General features: G+C 43.9%; 1 protein-coding gene across 1 annotated transcript in view; it reads left to right on the top strand.

Annotated features, from left to right (window-relative positions):
• Positions 1 to 24,613, top strand: part of LOC126157785 (ATP-binding cassette sub-family C member 4-like) — a 241,759-nt gene that overhangs the window by 131,457 nt on the left and 85,689 nt on the right. The window contains exons 8-12 of the mRNA XM_049916399.1: positions 6,427 to 6,610; positions 6,691 to 6,834; positions 6,920 to 7,015; positions 10,139 to 10,347; positions 15,669 to 16,023. Of these exons, the coding sequence (XP_049772356.1) occupies positions 6,427 to 6,610; positions 6,691 to 6,834; positions 6,920 to 7,015; positions 10,139 to 10,347; positions 15,669 to 16,023 (988 nt within the window). The remainder of the gene's footprint in view (positions 1 to 6,426; positions 6,611 to 6,690; positions 6,835 to 6,919; positions 7,016 to 10,138; positions 10,348 to 15,668; positions 16,024 to 24,613) is intronic.

Raw genomic sequence — 24,613 nt, 5'->3', positions numbered from 1 at the left:
CGATTTTCATCTTTGTTGTGTTCGTAATTGTAGAGACAAATTTGTGTGAACGAAAAGTTCTGGAAAATCCACCGGAAAAGTCAGAAAATTAAATCAGTTGTTGTATTCGTGATTGTGGATGGTAATGGTATTTTTGGTATTAAAAAGAAGATAAACAAATTGTGTTCAGTTTGACAGCTCTGCTGTCATGCGTTTTCATAACAAAAAAGTCCTATGTTGAATATACGAGATACGGCCTGAATACATATGTATGTAAAGTATAGAGGGGAAACGTTGCAACCTAAAATCTCGTAAACTTCTTGACCGATGTACTACAATTTTTTACACGACACTGCATGAACGTACGGACAGACATAGGCTGCGTATTTTTGTTCAACACATGCACATATATGTAATATATAGAGGGGAAGCGTGGGCAAATTTTTACACGATACTCTTAACTGATATTCGGAAGGTCGTAGGCAGATAGGGTATATAATTTTGTAATGTATGTAATATATACATACGTATGTATTGCATCAAAGGGGAAGCGTTATTCCCACAAATCTCGAAAAGTTCTTGAACGATTTAATTCCAGCCGATACTCTAATCAAACATTTGGGTATTGTAGGTTACATATGTTAGTGATAGATTACATATACGTATATAAATATACGTGTGTAATGTATAAAGGGAAAACGTTGTTACCAAAAATCTGGAAAAGATATTAACGGATTTACTTCAGATTTTTAGACGATAATCTACTGAACATTCACGTCAAACGAAAATGGACATAGGGACGGGGGAGAAGAAGATGGTGACAGAGAGGTGGGAGGGGGTTGTGCAGAGAGAGGTGGGGGCAGGAGGAGATGTAAGGGACAGGGGGGGGGGGTGGATGAGAAGGTGGACAGAGAGAGAGAGAGGAGGGGGGTGAGAAATTTAGGATGCTTGGGCATTTCCCATACATATTAAGCAATTGCGGAGCATTGCTGGATTCCCTAGTAACCGCATAAAAGTACAGCCTCAGCCAGTATCATATCAGTATACGAGAGTAGCAGAGCATCACAGTAACAGAGTGAGAGACTGTCAACAAAGAACCATCAGTTCTGACGCCAGCAGCTACTGATGGAACAGCGGTATTTCATCCACGAAAAGGCAGTACTAATGCAGGTGGCCCAACTACAACTGGTAGATAAGTAGCAGACGGCTAAGTGTCTCATATATCTTTAATGGAATTGTGTTGAACAGTGACAGTCTGTCACTGTCTCAAATAGCAGAACAGCGTACTCCATTTGCTACTAGGAATAAATAGCTGAACAGTACTTGACTCCTATGAATTAGTCCAAGAGGCTAGCGATACAATAACTAAGCCATGTGGCCACTGATTTAGAAGTGAGGCCAAGTGGCCATTGATTCAGTAGGCGGCAGAATTGGTGGCAGCAATTGCACTTGTCTCAGAGTTAGGCACCGTTGGTTCAACATGTCGCATATAAACATGCCAACCGTTGAATACTGTTATTGAAGGACTTCATATCATCTTGCTACTTTGGCAGATTACCATGCCAGTCAAGATACCTTGCCTGTTCCCTAACAGCAAGCCTAAAAGCTAAGGAGCTTCTACTCCTTCTCAACTCAGTTATAAAGGTTAATTATCGGACAAAAAAAAATATTGACGTCAACGACTTGTTTTCACTACTGATGCTACACCAACCCTTTAGTTTGGACAGCCCGCATCTCGTGGTCGTGCGGTAGCGTTCTCGCTTCCCACGCCCGGGTTCCCGGGTTCGATTCCCGGCGGGGTCAGGGATTTTCTCTGCCTCGTGATGGCTGGGTGTTGTGTGCTGTCCTTAGGTTAGTTAGGTTTAAGTAGTTCTGAGTTCTAGGGGACTGATGACCATAGATGTTAAGTCCCATAGTGCTCAGAGCCATTTTTTAGTTTGGACATGCGCGGGAATGCTACAAGTCAGATACAAGCGACACACTGAATCCCAGTTGCATAGCAAAGATGAAACAAAATACCAAAGAAACTAGTAACTCTAAGGTCACTGTGCACAATCGATACTGTTTGGATGTGATGTAGACATAGAACCACCCCCCCCCTCCGCCCCAGTGCAGAGCATCGGAGTGCAGGCTTGGCAGGGCCGTGGCTCTCTCCGAACTGCTGCTGCGTCAAGATGTAGGCTGATGTAGGCCGCCAAGCGAAGCATTTCTGTCCCGCTTCTGCGTGGTCGCCTCTGTGGCGGGAGTGGCGGCTGCTGCTGTCTGAGAGCCCGGCGTGTCTCCTGGGACCTGAGGCGCGGTGGAACTGCACCGGACTGCGTCGGTGTTGTGCGTGTGGTGTCTGACGCCTCCCTTTGCAGGAGGGGCAGTGAAGAACAGAGAACAGGCAACACTGGGGCATGGGAGCATCAGTGTCACCGACCTGCACTGACTTGGAAGATTTCTCTCGAATTCCTTGCGTAGAATGGTGTGAGAAACCGCAAGGCTTCTCCGCCCCCATGACGGCCACTGAAGGCTCAAGCTGACTGATACATTGCTGACCGCGACGAGTAGCATTAGTCTGTGCTTGTTTCACACTCTCTTTGTCCACCGTGTCGACTGCACATAACCTCAATAAAGTTATAGTCAACATCTCATTCATGTAAATGTATTGTCCTCCCTGGAGGGACCACTAAAGTTGTTCAGCAAATACTAGAGATTTTCCACATCTTGCAAAATTGCCTTGATGTGGTGAATCGGTGTCAGTCATTTCTGAGTATCCTCCTACTGTTTTCTCTTGTCGGTAAATGTTACTTGTAAACCTTGATTTTCTTCTTATTAAGTTACATTTTCCGCCTTCACGTCTACGGTACTTCTTGTTCATAGTTTCCAGATTTGAATACAAGGAACCATAAGCATTCAGTACCCAGCTAACATTGCAGTGCTGGAAACATTCGCGTTCGGATGTAAATGCACGGGTGGTTTTCGTGTAATGCCTGGCACTCCACCTCCGTCCACCAAGTCAGGAGAAAAGTGAAAACGTTGCAAAAAGTCTGCACCCAGCAGTGGCTCATTGTCATTGGCAATGTCGGCTTTCCACTAGAAAGGTGTATGTAGACCCACATCCGCTGTGCTAACGGTTGTACCGTAAAGTTTGACAGTGTGTCGTTTTTGCAGCTTGCAGCTGATGGGAGAGGCTCCAAAACTTTTAAATGAGTTATTATTGTTGGAAGGATGCTCACCTCCCAGCCTGTGTCGGTGAGCAAATACTGAATCAAATTTTTGTTCAGGACATATAATCTGGAGAAGTCAGAATTAAATAAGATTGGCTCAGTCGCTTAGAAATGTAGTTGGAAGTTTTTGTTATAGCAAGGTACTAACCATTTGCAAGTGTAACTCCCGAAATGTGAGTTACACCAGTACCAATGTGCCCGTTGTCAGTCGTAGCTTTGATCTGGCCTGCTGGGAACAGCTGTCCGTTGGATTTCTCGTGAGCAGGCTGTTGCTTAAGAGCGGCTTCCCTGCCGTGTCCGTCCACACATGCTAGGCTTTCTTCAACAACTCGTTGCCGTGTCGGATAGGTTAAGGGCCGTGGCCATTGTAAGCTGTTGCTACGTCTATCGTAGTAACGACGCTGTTGCAGGAGTACAAAAATTCTATCAGCAATGTGCTACCTGGCTTCTTGCGTATCGCCTTCACGAGGAATCGTGTTAGTCTGAATTTGTGGAGGCAAAGAAGTCCAACCATCTAGTCCAAAGTGTGTCGTGCAGCACGAGTGCTGCATATATTCACTCGCGTAAACGACTCCAGAGTTGGGAAGGTGTTCTTCCATTCAGATTCTATGAGTAAACAACCACCTTTATCTGCCAGTTAGGCGTTTTGGATATTTTTGGAGAAAGGTAGCCTTTGTGTGTCGGTGTCTGGGGGTAACAGAATCGCATCATAAACACCGCTTAATAAGGCTGAAAACGTCGTTTGTAACATCGTTGCTAGGCAGAATAGTCTCCACAATAGCAAATCATGTCCTTGGATGGCCGATTTGAAATGGAGGCAGTTTAGGTGGAGGTCGCCACTTTGCAGAAATGTCATTGGAAACGTGCCCGTACGGCACTAAGTCGTGTAACTCCGTAGGCTTTGGCGTACGGATCCCCATTCATCACGCGCTGCACGAGAGAGAAACAGGAATTATTCTCGTGGAACCTAGCCGGCTGGCTCCATGTGGCGGGGGGAAACGAAACCAGTTGCATTGTTTCCGGGGCGGTAGCACAAAGAAATGGATGTGGGGCACTGTCGTGATGCTGTGAAATCGTACAAAGCCCAGAATCAGTCAACGTGAACACTGTTCTGTTCCTGGGGAACGTGATTGGTGCCGTTTTTGAAGTCAATAAGAGGAACAGGTTCTACCATACTATTTCAGTGTATTTTCTCCAGATGAGTGTCAACCCGTGCAGGAGGTGAAAGATAGTCGTTTTCAGACTTTACTGTACACGTTGTCTTTTCAGTATCGTTCACGACTCGCTGAGATCCACTAAGACCACTAAGAATGTCACTATGTTGGTAAAGTGGTCCAGGTAACATTTGTTCATTGAAATGATCCATTGCTTTAGTGGAGCTCTCCCTATCGTGTCCTCGAATGTAGCTGAAAACATCAGCGTATTTGTCAGTTATCACCTCTGTAGGAAATCCGTGTGAATGGGTATTCAGAATAACACGCACGAGATGTCAGATTGAAATTGTGATACATTATGATATAATCAGTGGACTCAAGTGCAGACACGTCTGCATAATTCAGACACAAGAAACAGACTGACTCTGTCGCACAGCAAAGTTAAAAAAAGTGCCAAAGTACCTAGTAATTCTAATGCCGCTGCACAAAATGGTGCAAACTGAATACCGCGTCCGATAGATGCGCCGATTGCAAGGCACACGTGAGGAGAGCGGTAGCGGTGGGCGCAGCTAGCAGGCGATGCAGGGGAAGTGCCGAGCGCTGTAGGGGAAGTGCTGTTCTAAACTGAAGCCTACACTCACATTTTTTGAAAATATTAAGCGGAGTTCCTTCACGCCCACACTTGCATGGTGACCATTTGAAAAGATTTGTCACCTCTGCTTTGGTTAGTGTCTAAACAGAATTCCGCCACAAATGCAGCGATTTATTTTCGTTTCGCTTTTTAACTATTTGTAACTTCCAGAGAAGTGTGACGAGTGGAGAATTTCTCTTTTTGTCATGTTAAAATTTGCTTCTTTTGCCGAAATTCAGCGAAGTTTACACAGTCTTACTTCATTAACGTGTTGTGCAGACGCAATAGCAAGAGAATTCTGAAACAGTGGTTTACTGAGTCCATTAAGTGAGGAACTAAGGAAAGTATGGTCAGTAACTTCTGAAAAAACACATCCCGGGTACAAATTAAATGTGTAATGACTTCACTTCTGCTGTTCCAAAACCTATAACATTTCTCGTTTCACCAGCTATCGATGGCCCTTAAAAATTACATTCTTTCATCGAAAAAGTCTGCAATTAGTGCAATAACACGGTAAATAATGAAGTTTTCCGTACTAAACATACAACAGAATACTCTGTTCTTTGTGCGCTATCATTTTCGAAAACCTCTTTTCGATATTTCGATCCTTTTATGAAATATGGGGAATGTTGTGCATGTTTCACTCTGGCTTTGTCGCTGGCGCGGTGCGATCGCAAATGAGTGTGCCATGTCATTTCAGTTTTATCGAGATTGGTGACAGATAGACCTCCGCCCAAATTTAAAGAAAAATTTAATATGTTAGATCAATTTCATATGCAACAACATATTATGTAATGTACACCAAACGCAAAATCGTAGCAACCACTATTTTTCATTGTAAACTTTTCCAAACTTCGCGCAGCGTCTTACTTCCACGTAAATATTACACTGACTATGGCCTTTAACGAAATGATGAGCACATCGTAATGAAACTGAAATATAAAGCTACAAGTAAAGCAAAAATAATTTTTTTTTTTTACAGAATAGTTACTGTAAAATCGTTTGAGAAAGACCGCAGGGCATGCACCTCGATCCTGTCGTCGTCGACTGTGCGAAAGTTGGCAAACGTTTGTCGGCCTCCCGAACGTACGAATGAACTCGCAAAGCGCTTTGGACGAAAAGTGGCCACTGCCCATGGGCAACCGTATCCTGCGTGGACTCTGCTATTAACGTTGTCTCTACTATGCACTTTTTGTTTATAATGTTATGGCAAAACTTCGAACACACGAGTTTGGCTAAATAAAAATAAAATGGCAGTATTTTCTGAAAGTAAGAGGATTTTAAAATAGCCACTAGTTGTTTCTTGTCACAATAGATTCTTCTCCCGAAGGTAATCGATCCCACTGTTTCACTCCTCTATGTAAAATAGCTTTTACCTTCTCCTGACGCACTTTTCATCACATTCATTACTTGTCTTTTCTCTCTTCGAATTTTCCAATGATATTTACAGAGCCGTGTATCGTGATGCAGATATTTATCTGCTGGATGACCCCTTGTCCGCTGTTGACACACACGTCGGGAAACATCTGTTTGATGAATGCATCAACTCATATCTGAGTGGCAAGACAAGAATTTTGGTCACTCATCAACTCCAATATCTCCATGGCGCTGATAATATAGTGGTACTGAACAAGGTGTGTTGATTGCATCTGCAACGTATAAAGTAATTCGATTCCTGAGTTGATATTCGTCGCTAATGAGCATTTTGTTTCAGGGAAAGATAGAACATAAAGGAACTTTCCAGGAGATTCTCCAAAGCGCCGTTAGCTTTTCCAAACTGATATCTAGTGAAGAAGAGAGAGCAGAGTTGGACGAATTTGGCATTTCACGAACGAAAAGCGGAAGAAATTCGCTTCAGGTATTGTTAGGCTTCAGTCAAAAAAACTGTTGACTTTAGTTGCAGCCCCAATTACTTTTGCCACAAATATTTTTGTTTGTAACAGGATGAGCACAAGAAGCTAAGACGATCGAAGCGTGTTGGGTCACAAAAGAGTAACGTGCACGTCCTCGAGAGGCAAATTTCCCAGTTGGCTGAAGTGGTGAGTACTCATTTTGTTCACAAGTCATTAAATTCCTCCACCGCTTTTCGTGGGCGTGTATAACAATGATTGAAACAGAAAACGAGATCGCCAGTATCATATCCCACCTCTTTTAAAAAGTAACAAAAATATGTAAAAGGTTTAAAGATCAAGAGTCTATCCCACAAAGAGCTTTTCCGTCTATGAACACCGAGACTGACCCGATGATTAAAAGTGCAGTATGACTGTCGTGTACGGCTTAGATAAATGTTGCACAATTTGCCTAATCGTGGTATAACAGACAGAAGAAACTTTCCCAAAGGCTGTCACTTGCTCACAGTGATTTTTCATGATAGATTATAAAATGTTTCGTTCCACAGGCTCTTGGCGAGGAAATATTGATGTACTGAAAACTCGACATGAAAATCATTTACAGAATGAACTATTAACTTGAGAACTGATAATACTACATTCGATGTTCATTTCAAATATGCGAAACATTCACATTTGTATACCAAATCGGACAATTTGAATACGTTTCCTTTACAATTTGATAATTTCAGAAACATTGTGATGGTTGGTTCTAGGAGGAGGAGATTAGTGTTTAACATCTCGTCGACAACGAGGTCAGTAGAGACGGAGTACAAGCTCGGATTAGGGAAGGATGGGGAAGGAAAGCAGCAGTACCCTCTCAAAGGAACCATCCCGACTTTTGCCTGAGGCAATTTAGGGAAAACATGGTAGGTTCTAAATATCTGATGTTTGATAATCATGTGACATATATTTACTGACTTTCAGGTCTGTAACTGGCTAACTAATTAGATACAGCATGTTAGGTGGCAATTAACAATTGAAGAAACCGCAAAAATCGATTTTAAGGCACCTGAAATCGTTTGAAAAAGAAAGGGTAAGCGTCTCTTTGTGGGGTACAGTGTCCTCGGGGCTATTCCAGTGGGCCTCCACTGTATTGAAATCGACTGTGGTGGCCACTACAACATCTAAATGTAAACATAGGAAAGTGAAACGAAACAATGCCCAGACATTAACAGCCAAGATTAATGAAAAGAAAAGTTTACAAAATCCACCTATGTCTGCTTCAGCGCTGCGGCTCACAATTGTGTACCTGGTAGGGGGTTCGTCAAACCACCTTCAAGGTATTTTTCTACCATTCCACTCTAAAACAGCTTTCGGTAAAAACAAACACTTCAATCTTTCTTTACGAGCTCTGGTTTTATTATTTTATTATGATGAACCCTTCTCCCTGTACAGGTTGGCGCCAGCAAAATATTTTCGTATTCGGAGCAAAAAGTAGATGATTTAAATTTCTGGAAAAGATCCCGCCACAAGGTAAAAAACGTCATTGTTTTATAGATTGCCACCCCAACTCGCATATCATCTGTGGCGATCTCTTCCCTATTTAGAGATAATACAAAACGAACTGCCCTTCGAACTTTTTCGGTGTCCTCTGTCAGTCCTACCTGATGTGGTCCTACCCTGTCGTAGTGGCCCCTTATCAGTTAGGGGGCCCGCACAACACACAACCGAGGTGGGCTGCCGACCTATTTTCAAGCGCTCAGATCAAAACATCGCCAGTGGATGTAAACATGAACAAACCTTCCTCATAAACACGGCACTACTTCGTGAGAAGCCATGTGACAGACTCCCAACAATTGGAACTAATGTGACTACGTGTAGCACTCCGCCGAATCGGTGTTATAAGCATGCCAACAGAGTGAGACCGGCAGTGTGCACCTACAGCTAGGACAGCTCCAGCCAATAACTGCTCCAGGTTTAGCCTAGTAGACCCGTCGTAGCCTTCAGTAGAAAGTTGTAACTTGCTGGACGCAACGCCACTCATAATTGTGTAGCGTAGTATTTTGGTAATTATTTATTTTCATTGTATTGTACTCTTCTCTGCCTTTTGCCATCACAAGAGTTGTCGTGTTTCTTGTAGTTCTTGCGTTTGGAAATTAGTGCACACCGAGAAGGCGTTTCAGTTAAATATAGCGTGTTCAGACTTGTTCGTTAGTTCTTTCCTGCCGACTGCAGGACACTACACACCCCGCACAGTAATACTCCAAAAGAGGACGGACAAGTGTAAACAAGGCAGTGTATTTAGTAGACCTGTTCCGTGTTCTAAGTGTTTCCAATACATCGCAGTACTCCACTTAGACGAGCAGGCGTAGTTTGTTACGTAAAGCTCATTTCCTATGAAGATACTCGCAAGATAAATTTGCTAGGAAGCTCGTTGATGTAGTAAAACACGGCCACCAATTATTTCTTCGATGTTCCCTAAAACTTAACATTATTAGCAGGTATACTTTTTATGGTTGGTGGCAAATGTAAAATTGTATATACCAAAACAATTGGCAGCTTTATAGTCCAAGTAGGCGCCTTTCCGAATATGATTCTTATTCCTGTTACTGATCTTCTGAAATAAGGAAAGTTACATAATATTTATTAAAAACTTCATTTATAAGTAAACATGCTGAGAAGTATTTGCTTAGCATACCGAATTCTTTGAATAGAATTCTGCATGATTTTTTTAAAATTGATAGCGCAGTTAATTCGTACAACACGCTTTTAGAGTCAAGTTCGGCTTGGGGATTCACTCAAAACCATGACAAGGTATAATGTGTGAAATGAAAAATTATCAGTATGCCAATTTGTTGTGTCTGGAAATATTCACTGTGAAAATCTAGTATTGTATAGGCGAGCAGTACATTCCTGCTAAGCTTCAAATCTCGTTAGATACATTACTAGCTCCTGACTGGTCTTTAATTGGTATGTAATATATCTGCTGTTTTGTGGACACTTTACACATTCAATGCACTGTATGCTTCCAGCTTTCTCATACATCATATGTATTGACATAATCACTGTACTTTGATTTTCAATCTTTTACGTAATTCCATCTTACGGCAGTGCCCAATATGTAATCGACAAAATTTGTGATGTAATTTCACTAATCACATTTATTTTTGTAAAATTTTCAGAACTTGAGATGCAAGATAATTCAATGTAATCATCATTGTGCAAACTACAGAACTGGGCTTGTGTTCATAAAACTGTATACCTTTTGTAGCATACGCAGGCAACATTAGCTACGTTCCTTAAATTTCTTACAATTTTCATTGTTTTCAGAACGTAATTATGGACGAGACTGGAAAGCTACATAGAGATCCGGCGGAGCAGGACAACAGCGAGAAGGTGCTGGACACGGAGATCACGTGGTCGACCGTCTGGCAGTACTACAGGGCGGCCGGGGGCGTGGGGCTGGTGCTCTCTCTGGCCGCCCTGCTGCTCATATCGCAGGTCATCACCAGCGCCTCCGATTACGTCGTAACCTACTGGTAAGGGAGCACTCAACGCTACTTTTCAGCAAGTAATTGTCAACATACCGTACAAAATTCGTGCACTATTTTGATATTGGACTCACTTTGAAAAGGTTCGAGGTCGAAAACCCATGTCGTTTTTCCAGATTTAGATTTACCATCGTTTACGTAAAATAATGCGTTATATCCTGTGAAAAATTCAGCGCCAATTTCCTTCCTCGTCGTTGACTAATCGGAGCTTATGTTCCATTTCTAATGAACTGGTGTCGACTGGACGTTAAGGCTGAATATTACTTCTTCCTTTTTTTTTCAGGAAATTCAGAATAAATATGACCTATTAAACAGCTTGTGGTCACCAGTGTAGCACAGCACTTCAATTAAAAGAGATCGAAAAAACAGCTGCTAGCTTACAAGATGCCCTGGTGGTATGTTGATGTGGAAATTACCTGTGATTAAATTCTGCGCGGAATGACTCCTGACACAGAACCACCTTTAAGACACAGTACTAATATCTGTGTGCAATGAGCTGTGACAGAAGCCAGAACAACAGGGGTCTGACGTACAAGGACATGTATTGAAAGTATGAAATAGTGTATTGATAATGGCTAGGCACTAGCCGCAATCTAGATTTGGTTTAATAAAAACTGAAAGGAAAAGAAGACTGATTGCTGTTGTCCATCATTTTGAAATATTTAAACGGACATTAATACTATGCAGCCTTAGTGGTGAAGACCAAGTTAGTAACTTGTGACAAACCAATAAACTATATGAAATACGCCGCAAACAGGATTACAATTATTAAATGGACAAGGTATCTTCTCTACTGAAATGGAAAAGATTATTCATTCAAACAATTTATTGCAGTAGATATTCGTATGAAGTATGATGTTCCAACGTAATGCTGCAAAACAGACAGAGCTCCAATAAAACACATATAAATGACAGTTACATCAATAATAATGGTTGGGTGACAATATTGGCATGGAGGATTGGAATTATCAATGCGACACCTCCTGTGTGTATAAACATTAACGCTATCTGACTATGTTCTACATCACAGTGATTGTGAATGGCTAAACTGTAATGCTTTGTTTCATGTGTAATAGGATGACCAGAGCGGGTGATGTGGTTGGGGTTGTAGGGCGTGGATGGGTAGAAGAAGGTGGCTGTTTTTAGCAATCTTCCTCTTTATTGTTGGTTCTACCAATACATTTTCCAGTAGTTCAGCCCCCCCACTCATGTCGTGGTGGAGATGTGCTGATGCGTGCAGCCCGGGGAACACGACACCATGCTCCGTCAGCGGCTGCGCAGGCGATAGGAGGTTAGCAGCATGGGGCCCGGCCTAGTTCGCCTCCTGCAGATGCTGCGGCTCGTGACTACGCCGGGAGTCGCCAGTGCAGTAGTGTGCAATGCCCTCTGCCGGCCGGTGCTCGGGGTCAGTGTCACTGGTGATGATGACGTGACAGCGACCGAACGCCCAATCGGTCGCACCGATGCCGACGCCCACCTCTGATGCCCTTAAATAGTGCAGACCGCTGCTGAATCCACCGGTTACGCGGCGCCGTGTTCGTTAGAACGTTCTCGATAAGTTGGCTAACGCAACCGCGCCACACGCGGCCCGCACCTGCGTAATTCTGCTACTGCTGCATTCTGGCTGTTGATGGCTGCCGCGCACATACACACATACCGACGCTCGTTGCAAAACTGTGTCACCTGCATAACGCGCCGGCCAGTCTTCGTCCGCCGTCTGACGTGAGGCTGGCACATCGCGCACTGAAACACACTAAATCACAATTTCGCACCATATTTCATAAAAATAACCCCTTGTCGTCTACACATGCATCAAGCGAACAAATGCTACTGCAAGTCGAAAGAACACATCGCTGAGGTTGTAAGGCAACACAGAAACTTCCCTGTGTGCTGGAGCTGCAAAAATGCTCACCACAAACACCTCCGATAGTGGGCAAACACGGTGCTCAGCACTACCAAGAACTTCAATCCTCAGATTCGAACACTGGACTCTGTCTCGACCTCCACTTACGGGAAAACTCTGTGATGTGTCCACCATGCCATAACCGAACACTCTCTCTTCTAGATTGGTATCCTGCCACTATCTTCCAAAAAAACACTCCAGCTGGAGTACGTCAAATTTTCAGCATACTTGGGAAATCAATTTGCGTGTGAACCAAAACGCCTAAAAAAATTTAAAAAAACCGGCTGCGTTGGCCACTACAAACTGTACAGGGAACAATTCTGAAGGCGGCAGCCCATCATGCGGGAGGCCCTGAAAATTGGAAAATGCACTCTAGCTGGTAGTGCACACAACACACCGTCCTGCACTAACAGCAGGACACCCCTGGTCACTTGGCGACTCCCCGTCGCCTTGCCCCTGTGCGCAAGCCTTGCTCTGTGAGTCAAAGAGACCACCAGCCCCCGCACAGTCAACAGAAGGAAAAAGACTCATCACCTCCGATTACCCAGTGGAAACGGATGCTGAGTCACACAGCACTATCAGTCTATTTCATTAAACTTCAAAACAGTAACAGAAATAAAAGCGAAGCACGCCCTTAGGGCTTTTCATCTTTCAAGTAATGAAATAACTTAGATGTGTATTGTTATTTGACAATACATTCGATGTGTGTTCTTTACTTCAGATTTAGAACATTTTCATGTCAACTTTCCACGTCAATTCCAAATTACTCGATACAATGGTACTAAAAACATTGAAAAAATGGAAATAAAAATCATTTGCCAGCAGCCATAGAAACATTTCTAGAACTTTTGTAGTCTTACATACATTAAACATGTAGTAATGTATTTACTTTCTAATTTTTACACATCATATAGGCATATGTGTGAGTATCTCTATCATTATTTTCTGTCGTAGTGAGGTGATGCAGCATATAGCACAGTGGACTCTCATAGGGGGACATGACAGTTCAAATCCCCATGCGGCTAACAAGATAAACACTGCCCTGGTTTCTATATACGACTTAACGACAAAGGTCCCTTGGAAGAGACACCGACAATTTTCCATCCTTCTCTAATCCAAGCTTGTAGACCGTCTCCAATGACCCTGACGTCAACTCGAGGTTAAACACTCTTTTTCTTCCTTTTCCTTCATTGTTTTCTGCACTGTAACATAGCTGGCAGACCAGCGTTGTGGAATGAGTTGAAGCCCTGTTGTGTGCCGCATACGGCTGCAAATATTGCATTAGAGAAACCGGCGCAGTTTCAGCACATCTTCATATGAGATATCTGTGACTGCTTTTTGTCTTTGTGGCGAAAACAAACGACTCGATAATCACATTAGACCCAATTTGTAGCCAACCGTTCAGGTTATGATTATGTCGCCAGTGTTTTATGAGATTGACCGGTTAATCAGACCCACACATACGTATGTTATATCTCTGTATTGAGTTGTACCCGATGTCTGAATAGTGGCTACCTGAGATGAATTGTGTGAGTGAAGTCTGCTGGCAGCGTGGCACTTGTACGTTGGTAGCGGAGGAAATTGCTTTCGCAATGCGTCACGTGCAACCGTTCCTCATAGATGTTCATTTGCTGTTTTATCATCCGTGATTGGAATTTATTTTTTCAGTCCTTTTACACCCAGTTCTTATGTGAACCTGTTGTACCAACACAGTGTGGCCTTGGAAAAATTTGCGCAGCCACACACTACAGAGACTACTGAAGGTCAGGCCCTTTATACGCAGCCGCACCTGAGGAAAAGTGGCACTTTGTGCCGAAAAACTGCATTGCAATAAGAAGTGGACAGTGACAGACAGAGATGTAAACATTCCCTCTTTGTTGAAAGTGCCATGAAAGCAGTAATTTGAAAAACCACCGTTTTGTTGGATGAATATCGGGAAAACGTTATGGGTTTCAGTACTACGGCGTGCAGACATCATAAGCCTCGAGAGGTATTAATGTTTTCCTGGTTCTCGCTGTTTAAGCTAGTGAATAAATGGGAACAATTAATTTTGTCAAGATTCATTTCTGCACCAATAGTGAAGAAAAGGGCTGTAAAATTAACGACGAAGATCCGAATCGAATTTGTGTGGCACTCTCAAGCAATCTACCTTCTACAAATTATTCATTGAACTTCACTTTTCGTACGGTCCTCCTTATGTCGAACGTCTTGTTGCCACCAATCAGCGATTGATCGGATGTTCTCCTCTTCTTAAATTCTAATCAGTCCCGTTTAATGCTTCCTATCAGTTGTATTCTTCATTTCATATTTTACGTGCGTCTGAAATCCTTTTAGTAAAGTTAGTTCAGTAATTGCACAAGTACATATATCTCAGCTGTTTATTTCGCTACAGAAGTAGAGTAATTTACTAGTTTTAGTGCTGACACTCAAAGTTCGGTAATGAAATGAAAAATATCGTACGGTTTCACTGCCGGGAGACCCCATCTGGCGCAGTTCGGCCGCTTGGTGCAAGTCCTTCTGTTCGGTAAATCATCACTTTGATTGTTAATTTACTAAAAATGTGGACTGCAGTAAATATCACGTGTCAGAATATGCATTTTTCAAGGATTACCATGTATTTGTTGTTTCCTGATGATTTCCTTTCGAGAACTGACTGACACACACGTAGCCAAAGGTCCCCGGACGCCTAATGTCTCTCTGTAGTTCGAAAACGTACCTGACGAATGTAAGATCCAGACAATTTCCGTCTGTTGAAATCCAGAACCGTGAACACAGTCCGCGAAAAGCTGTCAGTTGTTCAATAGGTAAAACGACATTGTGCACCTTACCTATTCGTCAGATCTTTGGGAGTGAGTACGACTACTGAACATATTTTTTCCAATAGCTATTCAGTAATGAAGCTGTCTTAACAATGTTATCTTTTGCTTGACGTTTCCAGAGCTACGAATAAGAAACGGTGCATATGGAGCGTGACGATTGTCTCATTTCAAATCGCCAACGGCTTGCCACATTGGTAAAATCAGTTCATACTCGATGCAACGTTCGGCTTGGCCACTACTTGGATGGGTGACCACCCGTTGGTTTCAAGTACGCGCAAGTCGCCGAAATGGCGTCCAATTGAAAGATCTGTACCAGACCGTGGCGCCACAAGACTTTCTTTTTAGTTTACAAATGAGCTATTGTCGTAGTATCGGAAGCCAATTACCACTCTCTCGCTTTCAAGTTTTAGACACAGAAATCTGGGAATAAAAACTTCTTGATTGTTCTTGATGTTGAATCTGTGACTGGAGATACCCCATGCAGCCATAAATGGGTGTCCTAACACTCAACATGAGCGTCCATCTTTCGTCTCATTATCTTGTAGTCGGTCTGCCACAGCGTATTACACTGTCGACATTGTTCGCAGGTCTAGTACGGAGGTGCTGAGGACGTCCCTGCAGCTGCAGCTGGAACAGGCCGGCGGCCGCAACCACACGCTGTCTGTGGAGCTGGCGTCGCTGCCCCCCAGCGAGTTCTTCCTCGAGCTGTACGGCGGCCTCGTGCTGGGCTGCATCCTGCTTTCACAGGTCCGGTCCGTGGCCTTCTTCAACATGTGCATGAGGGCGTCGCGAAACCTGCACAACGCCATGTTCAACTGCATACTGAGGGCCCCTATGCGTTTCTTCGACACGAACCCCTCTGGCAGAATACTCAATAGATTTTCTAAGGATATGGGATCCATCGACGAAATGCTGCCACAGTTTAAAATTAGTATGATTCAGGTATGCCTCATTACTCCTTCTAAAACGTCCTCTGCATCAGCGAACTAAGACTAGTGTGAACTTGTGCAATGGAGGGCCGGCCGGGGTGGCTGAGCGGTTCTGGACGCTACAGTCTGGAACCGCGCGACGGTCGCAGGTTCGAATCCGGCCTCGGGCATGGATGTGTGTGATGTCCTTAGGTTAGTTAGGTTTAAGTAGTTCTAAGTTCTAGGCGTCTGATGACCTCAGAAGTTAAGTCACATAGTGCTCAGATCCATTTGAACCATTTTGCAATGGAGGGGCCATTCTGGTTCACTTTCTGTCGTGCCTTAGATAAATACACAACAATTCATAAATAGTAGCCCAATAGGCTGTTATGTACTGTACATTTCTAAATATGGATTTTGGTATGAGGTAAAGTAAGAATTTCCTCAAAACTCATCGTGGCTCTTTTGGAGTGCTGGTACGAAGCATCAAGAGCTGAGAACTGCTTAATCCAAAATATAAATTTTAACTGTTGTCAAACAGAGACCGGTTTTGATCTATGTAGGTTTAGCAGGGATAATACGACGGCATTCAATAAGTAATGAAACACTTAATTTTCTCACAGCCAATTTAGGTTGAAAAATGCGGAATTTGTTGTGGGTCATCGTGGAGTGTTGGTGTTGCAGTCCCTATGGTTTCATAATGTTCCGATTCGTGGTACCGTTACAACTCTGTCTGGACAAGCCTCAGAAGGTCCAACGGTACCGACCGACCGCCGTGTCATCCTCAACCGGTAGACATCACTGGATGCGGATATGGAGGGCATGTGGTCACCACACCACTCTCCCAGCCATTGTCAGTATTCATGACCGGAGGCACTACTTCTCTATCAATAACTTCCTCAGTTGGTTCACAGTGACTGAGTACATTTCATTTGCCAACAGCGCTCAGTAGAATCGGACGGTCACCCATGCAAGTGCTAGCCAACCCACACAGGGCTTTACTTGGGTGATCTTACGGTAACCGCTGTTACCACCTAGCTTGCAAAACGACGTCTGTAGCAGAATTGTGTTCCAAGCAGACTGTCATCGAGATTTTGGCGGAAAACAAGAGCATCGCAGATATTTGTAGGTGCTTGCAGAATGTCTACAGAGACTTGGCAATGAACAAAAGCACGATGAGTTGTTGCTCGAAGCATCTGTCATCGTCGCAACAAAGTCCTACAAACCTGTCCACTCTCGTGTGCAAGCCGGTCGCACGCAGCTGTGACTCATACGAAGTTGGAACGTGCGGACATCAACGAATCACAATCAGACACCTCGCTCCTCCACTGCACGTCTCTGTTGGCAGTGCTGACACACTCGTCCGCCAGTTGGGGTACACAAAAGTGTGTGCATTTTGAATTTCTCGCTGCCTAACAGAAGTCCATAGACAGCAACAGAGAACCATCTGCACGGAATTCATTGCTTGTTACAAGTCTGATGGTGAAAATTTCTTTCGAAAATCGGTCACAGGTGATAGTAGTAGGGAGATGCCCTTATCACTCCAATTTTGATATCAAATTGAAATGCAACTAAATTAAACTGATCAATCGGTCAACCCCCACACTCTGCCCCGCCCCCAACCACACCCATCCCCGCCCCAGACCACGCCCGCCCCCACCCCCAGATGACATCACGTGTTTCTCTCAGCCTGCACGTGCGCCCCAGCCCCCCACCCGCTCTCCTCTCCCCCTACTCCAACCTACCCTGTTTGTTGTTGTTGTTATGGCCTTAAGTCCTAAGACTGGTTTGATGCAGCTCTCCATGCTACTGTATCCTGTGCAAGCTTCTTCATCTCCCAGTACGTACTGAAGCCTACATCCTTCTGAATCTGCTTAGTGTATTCATCTCTTGGTCTCCCTCTACGATTTTTACCCTCCACGCTGCCCTCCAATAATAAATTGGTGATCCCTTGATGCCTCAGAACATGTCCTACCAACCAATCCCCTCTTCAAGTTGTGCCTCAAATTCCTCCACTCACCAATCCTATTCAGTACCTCCTCATTAGTTATGTGATCTACCCATCTAATCTTCAGCATTCTTCTGTAGCACCACATTTCGAATGCTTCTATTCTCTTCTTGTCTAAACTATTTATCGTCCATGTTTTACTTTTGTACATGGCTACACTCCATACAAATACTTTCAGAAACGACTTCCTGACACTTAAATCTATACTCGATGTTAACAAATTTCTCTTCTTCAGAAAGGCTTTCATTGCCATTGCCAGTCTACATTTTATATCCTCTCTACTTTGACCATCATCAGTTATTTTGCTCCCCAAATAGCAAAACTCCTTTACTACTTTAAGTGTCTTATTTCCTAATCTACTTCCCTCAGCATCACCCGACGTAATACGACTACATTCCATTATCCTCGTTTTGCTTTTGTTGATGTTCATCTTATATCCTCCTTTCAAGACACTGTCCATTCCGTTCAACTGCTCTTCCAAGTCCTTTTGCTGTCTCTGACAGAATTACAATGTCATCGGCAAACCTCAAAGTTTTTATTTCTTCTCCATGGATTTTAATACCTACTCCAAATTTTTCTTTTGTTTCCATTACTGCTTGCTCAATATACAGATTGAATAACATCGGGGAGAGGCTACAACCATGTCTCACACCCTTCCCAACCACTGCTTCCCTTTCATGCCCCTCGACTCTTATTACTGCCATCTGGTTTCTGTACAAATTGTAAATGGCCTTTCGCTCCCTGTATTTTACCCCTGCCACCTTTAGAATTTGAAAGAGAATATTCCAGTCAACATTGTCAAAAGCTTTCTCTAAGTCTACAAATGCTAGGAACGTAGGTTTGCCTTTCCTTAATCTTTCTTCTAAGATAAGTCGTAAGGACAGTATTGCCTCACGTGTTCCAACATTTCTACGGAATCCAAACTGATCTTCCCCGAGGTCGGCTTCTACCAGTTTTTCCATTCGCCTGTAAAGAATTCGTGTTAGTATTTTGCAGCTGTGACTTATTAAACTAATAGTTCGGTAATTTTCTCATCTGTCAACACCTGCTTTCTTTGGGATTGGAATTATTATATTCTTCTTGAAGTCTGAGAGTATTTCAACTGTCTCGTACATCTTGCTCACCAGATGGTAGAGTTTTGTCAGGACTGGCTCTCCCAAGGCCGTCAGTAGTTCTAATGGAATGTCGTCTACTCCCGGGGCCTTGTTTTGACTCAGGTCTTTCAGTGCTCTGTCAAACTCTTCACGCAGTATCGTATCTCCCATTTCATCTTCATCTACATCGTCTTCCATTTCCATAATATTGTCCCCCAAGTACATCGCCCTTGTATAGACCCTCTATATACTCCTTCCACCTTTCTGCTTTCCCTTCTTTGCTTAGAACTGGGTTTCCATCTGAGCTCTTGATATTCATACAAGTGGTTCCCCTTTCTCCAAAGGTCTCTTTAATTTACCTGTAGGCAGTATCGATCTTACCCCTAGTGAGATAAACCTCTACATCCTTAAATTTATCCTCTAGTCATGCCTGCTTAGCCATTTTTCACTTCCTGTCGATCTCATTTGTGAGATTTTGTATTCCTTATTGCCTGCTTCATTTGCTGCATTTTTATATTTTCTCCTTTCATCAATTAAATTCAATATTTCTTCTGTTACCCAAGGATTTCTACTAGCCCTCGTCTTTTTACCTACTGGAACAAACACTGGTAGCAGTTACTTCTGTAAAATAACTGGGAGTATTCGTGCGGAACGATTTGAAGTGGAATGATCATATAAAATTAATTGTTAGATAGGCGGGTATCAGGTTGAGATTCATTTCGAGAGTCCTTAGAAAATGTAGTCCATCAACAAAGGAGGCGGCTTACAAAATACTCGTTCGACCTGTTGTTGTTGTTGTTGATGTTGTTGTTGTTGTTGTGGTCTTCAGTCCTATTAGCAGGAATTTCGAATTTTGTCTGGAATTTTTTTGTCCTATGGCTGTGCTGGCATTCCACCCCAGCCCTCACCCAGGAATTGACAGGAAATTAACATTGGAAGTACCATTTCCGGGTCTCGAAACCTGGTCCTCCTGGATAGAAAGTCCAAGTGCACCCACCAACGCATGAAAACTGTTTAGATGCAGGAGAGGAAGGTTAAGTTAATGTACTTTATTTATTTTCACCAGGAAAGTGAAGTACAGACAGGTCTTAATTACGTAATTAAACATAAAACCGCGCAAGGGGTAGCCGCATGGTCTGAGGACCATTCCCACAGTTCATGCGGCCGCGCCCTTCGGAGGTTGGAGTCCGCCCATAGGCATGGGTTCGTATGTTGTCTTTAGTGTAAGTTAGTTTTAAGTTATATTAAATAGTGTGTAAGCCTAGGAACGAATGACCTCAGTAGTTTGGCCTCACTGGAATTTGCCACAAATTTCCAATTTAAACGTAAAGATTGGCCTAATTACACAACTATATGCATAGCGCTACACAAAGACGCATAAAATCGCAATCCAACTCAAAAACTGACGATGCCATACAACTGGAGTCATCCTGCTGGAAAAAAATTCGCAATGCCACTCGAAACTAGCAGCAGACACACTCAAACTGTACCCTTCACCTACAAACTGGTAGGAAAAAGGCCTGGGATGTAACGTACTATATTTATTCTTTTTGGTGGGAGATGCTGATCAACTGATGAGGTGCTGGTGTTGGGCAGAGAGCAGTTTAAACAGTGCATTACCTATGACTACACAGTATCTACTGTTGTTTGACGTCAGAGTTCGCTACAGACGCCTACTCACAAACTACCCTGCAGCCAAGGTAACCGAAACCAATACATGATACCGTAACTCACGGAAAAAATGCGTCACAGTTCTAATTACACTTTGAAATTGCCGTGAGAAAACCAGCACTCGTAATGGACGGGTCATAATGTAGCACATGTACTGGAGAAAATCGTTGTCCTAAAATACTGCAAAGTTGGCGGTAGTTGAACGTGCGTTCTCCTCGACGTACAACCACAAACTGCTGAAAATCGAGGCCCTCTTACACCCCGTCCGTCATGCCGTCAGGCTTTTCCTAACGGCCAGCTGCTCCGCCGAACGCCTCGCGGTACGCGCTGGCTGCTGTCCGCACAAAGCTTTCCACCCTCTGCTGTTTTTCTGCCACCCCTCTGTGACCACTGGTCTTCAACCACCTAGCCACCTAAAGGCGACGCTCCACCACCAACACAAAATCGTGTATTGTCAACTAAACAATAGGAGATAAAAAGATGGCTCAGTCAAGTGCAATTTGTTCGTCTAAAATATAGCGACAGAGCCCCCACACTTTGCCCCTATAGTTAGAGCACGTCCGTGTCTGGCAACCACCCCAGTAGACACGCCGCTCTCGCCTCCAGCAGCCTGCCATTCTGCGATGGTGAACAATTGTATCTATCGTGAACGCAACTCTTTCTTGCTATTTGTTAAACGTATTTCTCGGAAATACTGGACCCCTCTGGAACAACAACGAAGTACCGGAGAAAGATCCAGATGGCTTTATCAAAAGTCGGCTGCTTGCGAAACAGGAAGCCTTCCGCCTAAAGCAGCTGCAGCCTCACACTGCAGTGTCTTCAGTACAATGCGGGCATTGCTGGGTGTTCAGCTACACATACAATAGAGAGCAGTGCCCGTATCCCTCGGAACAAAACCGTGATATATGATAGCTATCCCACAACTGTGGCCTGTTTGTCTAAAGGAACAGCTGTGACCTCTTAGGCAAGTCGACCATCACGCCTTTCAGCGCACTGGGCATTTGTATTTAACATCAATGCGAATCCTACGATAAAGCAACTATTAAAAACGCAAAACACAATAATGATAATAATAATAAATGTCCTCTTTCACGAAAACAGGCACAGTCCATTTTCTTTTAGTTTTATGAGCAAAATCGGTATAGTTTTTATGTTCAAAAGAACGATACAATATGCATCTCATTATTTTGCGACATCCAGCGAAGTGCACCGCCGATGATTACAGACGATCATGTGTGTTTTACATTTCAGACACGTTAAATAACATTAGAGAATAAAACCTTTCATGTCATTAGCTAACACTTCAGAAAAACGCAATTACACTCCTGGAAATTGAAATAAGAACACCGTGAATTCATTGTCCCAGAAAGGGGAACTTTATTGACACATTCCTGGGGTCAGTTACATCACATGATCACACTGACAGAACCACAGGCACATAGACACAGGCAACAGAGCATGCACAATGTCGGCACTAGTACAGTGTATATCCACCTTTCGCAGCAATGCAGGCTGCTATTCTCCCATGGAGACGATCGTAGAGATGCTGGATGTAGTCCTGTGGAACGGCTTGCCATGCCATTTCCACCTGGCGCCTCAGTTGGACCAGCGTTCGTGCTGGACGTGCAGACCGCGTGAGACGACGCTTCATCCAGTCCCAAACATGCTCAATGGGGGACAGATCCGGAGATCTTGCTGGCCAGGGTAGTTGACTTACACCTTCTAGAGCACGTTGGGTGGCACGGGATACATGCGGACGTGCATTGTCCTGTTGGAACAGCAAGTTCCCTTGCCGGTCTAGGAATGGTAGAACGATGGGTTCGATGACGGTTTGGATGTACCGTGCACTATTCAGTGTCCCCTCGACGATCACCAGTGGTGTACGGCCAGTGTAGGAGATCGCTCCCCACACCATGATGCCGGGTGTTGGCCCTGTGTGCCTCGGTCGTATGCAGTCCTGATTGTGGCGCTCACCTGCACGGCGCCAAACACGCATACGACCATCTTTGGCACCAAGGCAGAAACGACTTTCATCGCTGAAGACGACACGTCTCCATTCGTCCCTCCATTCACGCCTGTCGCGACACCACTGGAGGCGGGCTGCACGATGTTGGGGCGTGAGCGGAAGACGGCCTAACGGTGTGCGGGACCGTAGCCCAGCTTCATGGAGACGGTTGCGAATGGTCCTCGCCGATACCCCAGGAGTAACGGTGTCCCTAATTTGCTGGGAAGTGGCGGTGCGGTCCCCTACGGCACTGCGTAGGATCCTACGGTCTTGGCGTGCATCCGTGCGTCGCTGCGGTTCGGTTCCAGGTCGACGGGCACGTGCACCTTCCGCCGACCACTGGCGACAACATCGATGTACTGTGGAGACCTCACGCCCCACGTGTTGAGCAATTCGGCGGTACGTCCACCCGGCCTCCTGCATGCCCACTATACGCCCTCGCTCAAAGTCCGTCAACTGCACATACGGTTCACGTCCACGCTGTCGCGGCATGCTACCAGTGTTAAAGACTGCGATGGAGCTCCGTAGGCCACGGCAAACTGGCTGACACTGACGGCGGCGGTGCACAAATGCTGCGCAGCTAGCGCCATTCGACGGCCAACACCGCGGTTCCTGGTGTGTCCGCTGTGCCGTGCGTGTGATCATTGCTTGTACAGCCCTCTCGCAGTGTCCGGAGCAAGTATGGTGGGTCTGACACACCGGTGTCAATGTGTTCTTTTTTCCATTTCCAGGAGTGTATTTTACGTTGAACAACAATAAGTTATAATTCAAGACGTCTTAGCTGTTCTGTACACTATGGCACGTCTCGCTTCACTATTGCGATGCTGTGTCATGCAGGCGTTTACGAAACAAATCATGAGAGTCCGTCTTGTAATAGAACCTCCTATAAATCTCATCCATTACATCGAAACCAATGACCATTTGACATTTTTCATGCATAACTTCCGCCATGCCTGTTAATTTTCTGTCATACAGCAGCAGAGTCTTGCGTTCTAGTTTTGGAAGAAACTCGATCATCACTACCTGTTTCAGGCAATCTACTCACATGTTAGGGGAAAAAAGCACTATCAATTCTAGATTCCACAACGAGCTACAATTCAACTGGTTCTGCCTTATAATTAGCGGTTATGAACTATGAAATAACACCTTTTTTTTAAACACGGAATCCTGATGATAAAAAACTGTCATGAGAGCACAAGAGCAGAGACAGCCGATTTCTATTAGCTTTATGAGCAAAATCAGTGTAGTTTTAAGAGAACTATCTGCTTCAAGACTTCAACCCTTGCATGATGTTTGTGGTGTTTTTAGACCCCAAGATTTGTTTCAGTACAAGAAAATGTTTTATCGTGGGTGGAAACTCTCATCCTACAGATATGATATTCACAGACTTTTTATTATATCTGGGTTAAATATTTATTATTATATCACATTTCGTAGTACAACAGTTTGAAATTTTTGTAGCGGGGTCAGAAAATACTCTAGGTATACAACATGTGATTTTCAGTGTTATATATAAGTTTTGTTACGAAAATAAATATTGGCAACAATGCACCTTATAAGCCGACATTCATTTGTTATTCATTTGTCCATTCTTATAAACAATGAATAGAAAATACAGTCATATGTTTGTTACGACAAGTTCATAGTTTCGAATTGAGTTTTGTGGAGGAAAGACGTGGTGTTATAGTTTATTCGTCATGGATGGTGATATACGTTTTGCAAGGGAGTACGATCTCTAGCAGGCTTTGGCAGACTTACAGAAGAGTGATAGTGATAATGAATGAATTTTTGGAAACGGGGATGACACTGATGTTGATGGAGATGTGATAGGGGAGATATACAGGTC

The sequence above is a fragment of the Schistocerca cancellata genome, chromosome 2 (assembly GCF_023864275.1).
Source record: "Schistocerca cancellata isolate TAMUIC-IGC-003103 chromosome 2, iqSchCanc2.1, whole genome shotgun sequence".
In the NCBI taxonomy this organism is placed as follows: domain Eukaryota; kingdom Metazoa; phylum Arthropoda; class Insecta; order Orthoptera; family Acrididae; genus Schistocerca; species Schistocerca cancellata.
The sequence above is the reverse complement of the archived record's forward strand: the minus strand, read 5'-3'. Positions and strand labels throughout refer to the sequence as shown.